General features: G+C 33.6%; 1 protein-coding gene across 1 annotated transcript; it reads left to right on the forward strand.

The window, feature by feature from the left end:
* The first annotated feature begins 458 nt into the window (after positions 1–458).
* On the forward strand, positions 459–1,587 carry LOC127808129 (uncharacterized). Its single transcript, XM_052346522.1, has one exon. It carries the CDS (start codon positions 700–702, stop codon positions 1,285–1,287), a length of 588 nt encoding a protein of 195 aa, XP_052202482.1. The 5' UTR covers positions 459–699; the 3' UTR covers positions 1,288–1,587.
* The last annotated feature ends 5,285 nt before the right edge of the window (positions 1,588–6,872 follow it).

Here is a 6,872-nt window from a genome sequence, read left to right on the forward strand (position 1 = left end):
TGGAGCAAACCATTTGGTGTCTTGCTGCTGCCTCGAATCACTCACAGCATGTCATTTAATTCAAATCTGTTGTCAAAAGCTTCTGATGTACAGTAGAGTAGAGTTTGATTGAGTTGGCATTATGTGAGTGATTTGGGGCGCCCCCCCCCCCCCCCCCCCCCCCAAAAGTTTGCTTAATTTCTCGTCTGTCTATGTGGCTTCTTTAATTGAAATGAAAGGCTCCAAGTTTATGTACAGAAATATTATATAAAAAAAGGGGCATTTATATTAACAATTCCAAGGCAAAGGGTTTTAAAATTCAAATCTCCAACTCCAACTCCAACTCCAACTCCAACCATGAAATGAAATGAAAGGCCCCATGTTTGGCACCCTAATTAATTTTGTCTCTTTCCATCATCACAGTCAAACTCACAGTCACAGTTCCCTTTTATTTCTTCTACTTCTTCTTCTCTTCTTTCTCCGTCATGGTGACGAAACTTTTTGGCTTCTTTCCCCATCAAAGCGTAAAAAGTCCTTTCCCATCGACACTCAAGCCTCCCCTCTGGCCCACCCTAGCGCCATCCCGACCGCCTCTAATCTCGCCGCGACCACCCTCGCCTTCTTCTTCCAACTCCCCTATTTATATATACACCCACCCACTCTCACTGGAAAACCAGAACAGACACGAGAAGAGCTTGCTTTGCCCTGCCCAAACTTCTAATGGCGATCGATGATTCCTTCAAGAAGCCAGGAGCCATCCCATTCAAGTGGGAGATCCGACCCGGTGTCCCCAAGCACCAACATCAACAACAGCAACAACAACCCGTGTCGGCGTCGTCCAATCTTCGCCGCTCGTCGGCGGCCCACCAGCGTTCGTCTCCCACTGCGCCAACAAAGCTCTCGCCGCCCCCCGCCGGGTTGCGCTTCCGGCCTCCGCAGCCGGAGCTCTGGACCCGGCCCTTCCACTCCTCTCCGCGAACCAGGTCCGAGCGGTACCGCTTGGATCGGTCCTTGCTGGTCCGACGCGAAGCCGTTGCTGCCGGTTGCTTTCCAAGCCCGCTGGCGAAGCGAAAGGGCGAGAAGAATGGAGCCCGCGTGCCCGTGCCCGTGCCCAGACCCGAGTTCGGGGCGGAACCCGAGTACGCTTCGGATCTGGAGACGCCGTCCCGGTGGTCCTTGTCGACTCGCAAGTCTGTGTCGCCGTCGCCGTTTCGCGACTCGCCCCTGTCTTCGTCGTCGTTCTCTTCCTACCGATCATCGCCGCACCCGGTGAGTGAAGCTGAGTGGGCCGGGTTTGCGCTTTTCTAGACGCAGGCTTTTCCATCGGGTCACAACACAATCCAAATCGCCACCTCTCTCTCTTAGCCAAGTCTTATTTGGTTTATGTTATTATTATGTTACTCAATATGGATCAATCTCTATCAAACCAAACATCCAAAAAGCCCAAAGCCCAAAGCCCAATAAGACAGAGACAATGGATGCTTTCGCAGTTTTGGTCTTATTTTGTAAAGAAAGAGATTAGTTTTATAATTTAAATATATATTATAACATCTATTTCATGATTTGAAAATTAAACTCATATCTTTTTTATTATGCATAACCTAAGTAACATTTTACTTTAATTTAGTTTTAATTATCAATGGTTGCATGCGCTTGTTAATGTTATCACCAAATATGATGCGACAATTTAATGTGTGATAAACTAGATGATGAGATATTCTCTATGGTCGAAATTTAATAAAAATACGATGTTATTATTAAAAATAATAATAATTTAGTTTAAAATTAAAAAAAAAACTTATGTAAAGTTATGTGTTTTTTTTTCATAATTAATGCTAATGTTTAATTTATGAGAATCTTTCATCTCTTTTGATTATTTTAAGCAATTATATTTTGTTTCTCTATTTTAAAACTTTATTTCAAGCCTATATTCTACATATATATATATTTATTAGTGATATGTGTTAGACTTAAATAACAAATAAACAAGTATTTTGATATATTCTTGCACATAATTCCCTAAGTTTGATAATAGTTTATTTTCGTTCATAATTCTCTAATTTTGTATGAATAATTTTTCATATTTCTTGTTAAAGATTTTATTTTTAAGTTATTAAGAATATATTGACAGTATTATTTAATTAAAGAACTCTTAAATTATTCTTAATCTTTAGCTTTTTTAAATGGGACTTTAATGAAACGAGTACATACTACCATAAACGTTTATTACTTTAATTACTATGAGACAATAATAATAATAAAAGGACGTTTATTACTTTAATTACTATGAGACAATAATAATAAAAGGTGGTGAGTAGCATGCCACAAAACATGAGATAAATTTATTTATTTTGGATACTATAAACTATTATTAATTTTGGATAGAATTATTATAAATTTATGAATGTTACGTCAATTTGTAAAAAATATTTGTCAAACTTGTTTATAAGTATAATATTTTCTTATTATATATTCATATATGTAAGTATACATACTACTTTATATAAATGTATTATATATATTTATGCATATGTATTATATATTATACATACATATAGGTATAATATTAATGTATTGTTGGGGATCTATACAAGATCCCGAACAATACACACACACACAAATATAGAGAAAGAAGTGGAAATAGGGGCCCTTCAGGTGAGGGATTTCACCTTTTATACCCAAGGAAGTGAAAATAGGGTTGCAACTGCTGAGCTATAACTATCCCCACTCCTTAAATTTAGGTTATCTCGATGCACAATAGATATGTACCTTGACACAAATTCGAAATAAGGAATAAAGCCCCTATCATTAACAATTATTTCCCTCTTCCAACAAAGCTAGAAAAGGCTAATCTCAACAATGAACACTAACCAAATCTAAGCAATTTTCAAAACTTGTCATCATATCAGCGTGATTATCATTAACACTGATTTTTTTCAACATAACATTACCACCTAAGATAATATTACGAATAAAGTGGTATCTCATGCCAATGTAGTTTATCTTTTTATGAAACATCTATATTTTTGCAAGGAAGATAACACTTTAATTTAGAAATCCTCATTTTTTCACCTAATAACCCTTTCAACCAAATAACTTTCTTGACAAGCTTAGTAAAAGTCATATACTTGGCTTCAATAGTAGACAACGTATTAGTAGATTTTAAGATATTCTTTCAACTAATTAACAGCACAACCACCGATAGAGAAAATATATTCAGTAAGAGATATTTTCTTATCAAGATCTCTTGTAAAATCAAAATCTATAAAACCCATGACTCCATCTCTCTCTCTCTCTTCCCCCCCTCTAAATTGTAAGCATATATCAGTAGTACCACACAAATATCTCAAAATCTATTAGGCTGCTTTCCAATGTTCTTTACCAAGATTCACCATATATATCTATTGATGTTTTGCATTTGATATGATTTTGATGATAAAATTATTTTGTTAATAGTTATTAACTTGATGCTCAAAATTACTTTTATATATTATATTAAGTACCAAAATAAAAATCAATTTCATCATGCAATCCAATGTCAGAAATTTTGTAATAAATTTTTTATAACATTTGAAATATTATGTTTTATTTGGTTAAAATGTGCAAAAATTTATTTAAAAGTATTTTTTTACATTTGCTACAGTAATTTTATCGTTGCTACAGCGAATAGTGAACAGTAAAAAGTGATTCATCTTTTAAACTCTATTCTCTATACTTTTTTTGTATTTCCTAACTTGTGAGCTAAGGGGCCTATCGGGTTTTGGTATGAGGTTTTGTATTCCTAGAGGTGTATAATAGACTGGGTGTTAGTAAGATGTTGTAATTTCCTAATTTGTTGTTAGAGGGCTTACTTGAGATCAATAAGAGGTTTAGTGGATTATTTTAAATTGCTTAGTGGGAAGCTAAGCGAGTGGATTAAGGTTGGTTTAATCGAATCACTATATATCATTGTGTCTCTCTTGCATTTATTTTTGTTATACTTCATTATGTTTTGGTTTATTTTTCAAAACCACCCAAAAAATTTTAAAATTTTCCAAACACTCAATTCACCCCCTTCTTGGATTATGGTTCCATTGTTATAAGATTATAACATCTATTGACCATACTAATTGCATATGACAAATTTGAGCATATGCATACCATAGCACACATTAGACTTCCCATCGCACTACAGTATGGAACTTGAGACATATAGTTGAATTCCTTATTTTGATTGTGGAGACAAAATAGATGAAAGTCTAAAATATGCAACTAATGGAGTATTAACAAGTTTGGTAGATTACATATTAAATCTATTAAGAATTGTCTTTATGTATCCCTTTGGACTTAAATTACAACTTACTTGTTTTCATGTTTCTTGAGATCTGCATACCAAGTATTTTCTATGCTACTCCCAAATCTTTCACCTCAAATTCCCTGTTAAATTGAGCTTTAAATTTTTTGATCTCATCCTTCTCTTTAGAAACTACCAACATGTCATCAACGTATAAGGGCAGATATATAAATGACCCATTCTTAGTTTTCTTAAAATAGACACAATTGTCATAACTGCTTCTATTAAAATTGCGAATCATTATAAAAGAATCAAACCTCTTATACTATTATCTAGGCGACTGTTTCAAGCCATAAAGAGACTTCTTCAATAGGCACACACAATCTTCCTTGCATATAACTACAAAACCTTTTAGTTGCTTAATAAAGGTGTTCTCCTCAAGTTTTTCGTGTAGAAAAATAGTCTTCACATCTTATTAGTCTAGCTCAAGATCTTGAATGACCACAATACTAAATAATGCTCAAATTGAACTATACTTTATAATTGGGAAAAACACATATGTGAAGTCAACACCTGGAATCTAGTTATAATCTTTTGTAACTTGCCTCGCCTTATGCCTTGCTTTTTCAATTCGTGGCGTGACTTCTTTCTTCTTGAATATCCATTTGCACTTAATAACTTTCTTATCCTTAGGTAATTTCACTAAATCCTAAGTACCATTTTTGTATAGGGATTCAATCTCTTCTTGCATGGCAATCATCCATCTCCGAGAATCAACACAATGAACTACGTTTGAAAAAAAAGAAGGTTTATCACTGCAATCAATACCTTTAACCACACCTAGAGCATAAACAACAAGATTTGCCTTAGCATATCTCTAAGGAGATTTAATGTTTCTCTTATGTCTATCTTTTGCAATAGAATATTATGAAGGAACAACACCTAATTTTGGGCTCGAATCAGAACTTGGATTAGACTGTGATAAGGGCTCTAATGTAGGTCTTGCCCTAATCTCAAGTTCCACCTAAAAGTCTGATTTATGCTAGCTTGTGTCACTAGGGCCTTTGGGAGACAAACCATGAAGTACAACAATTTCATCAAATAAAACATTTTTATTGATTATAATCTTAGATATTCTAAATCCCATAACTTATAACTCTTTACACTAGATTTATAATTAAGGAAAAAAATATTTTCTAGATCTTGTTTTTAATTTTTCATTATCAACATCTGCATATGCAAGACAAAAAAAAAAAAAAATTAAATTAAAATAATTTACAGGAGTACTAATCATATATCTTCTAGAATTTTCTTGTCAATAGTAGTAGAAGAAGAATGATTAACTAGAAAACTTGCATTTCTAACAATTTCAACCCAAAAATGACTTAGGTTAACTTGAATTGTAAGCATGCAATGTATTTTCTACATCAATGTTATGTTTATTTGCTCAACAACACTATTTTGTTGTGGGGTAGTCGAAATTATAAAATATCTCAGAATTCTTTTTTTGTTGTAGAAATCATTGAATTCATGAAAATAGAACTTTAAGCCATTGTTAGTGTGCAGATGCTTTATCTCTTTCTCTGTCTATTTTTCTGTCATAATCTTCTATTGTTTAAATGTAGCAGAAACTCCATTCTTTTGTCTTCTTTGCTGGCAATAAGGTTCTAGCAATTGGTAATGACTATTTTTTTGAATGTCTTTATTTTTGTTGGCTCGCGAGTTCATTTTCTCTATGCTTTAGATTGCAACCATGGCCAGTAGACTAGAACGAATTATGGAAATGCACAATATGGAGAGAGAGAGAGACGGGAGGGAAAGACTTTTTTTTTTAGATGACGCTCCATCACGAACGCCCCCACCTACCGGTTTCACAGTATGGTAAAAGAGGTAAATCAAGAAATTTGGTAGTCCTCGATTTCGATCCCTAGACGCATACTCTAATCATGACGGAGCAAGGTTTGTGCGAAAGTTGTCAGAACCATCAAACAGAAGGAGAGACTTTTATCAATAAGAGAGTGTGGGAGACAAAGTAAGGATGCAGATAAAATGGAAGATGAGAAAGGAAGGGATCCAAGAGAGCTTGTGAGCATGTTTTGATAAAATAAAAAAAAAAGTAAAATGACTAATTTCCCCTATCATATAATTATAATGAAAGACAATAATATTTCTAAAAATATAGAGGTGATTAGTAAAATTTTAGCAAACTTCAATGATAATATATGAAATTTACCCTTAAAACCTCAGTGATAATTATATAATGTTCAAGTTTGAATCACTAGATAAATAAATAGTTTAAATGTATAAGCTAGTTAATTTCGATTGTTTAAGATGTGTGAAACAGTCAATTAAGTTAAAAATACAAATGCCCTCGGGACATAATTTAGATGGTAAAGAACAAGTCGTAATATGTTGGTGTCATTTTAGTAAGTTATGAATTTAATTCTTAACTTTTTCGAGGTATATCTCGTAATACACGAAATCGCTCAATAATAATAATTTCAAATAAAAAATACAAAAAACAGATAATAATAATAATGGAATTACACAAACTTAGCTAATGATCAACCGGTTAATACTCCTTAGATTTACTAAAATTAATTTTGAGACATTTCTCAAC

Source organism: Diospyros lotus, chromosome 8 (genome assembly GCF_014633365.1).
Source record: "Diospyros lotus cultivar Yz01 chromosome 8, ASM1463336v1, whole genome shotgun sequence".
In the NCBI taxonomy this organism is placed as follows: Eukaryota; Viridiplantae; Streptophyta; class Magnoliopsida; order Ericales; family Ebenaceae; genus Diospyros; species Diospyros lotus.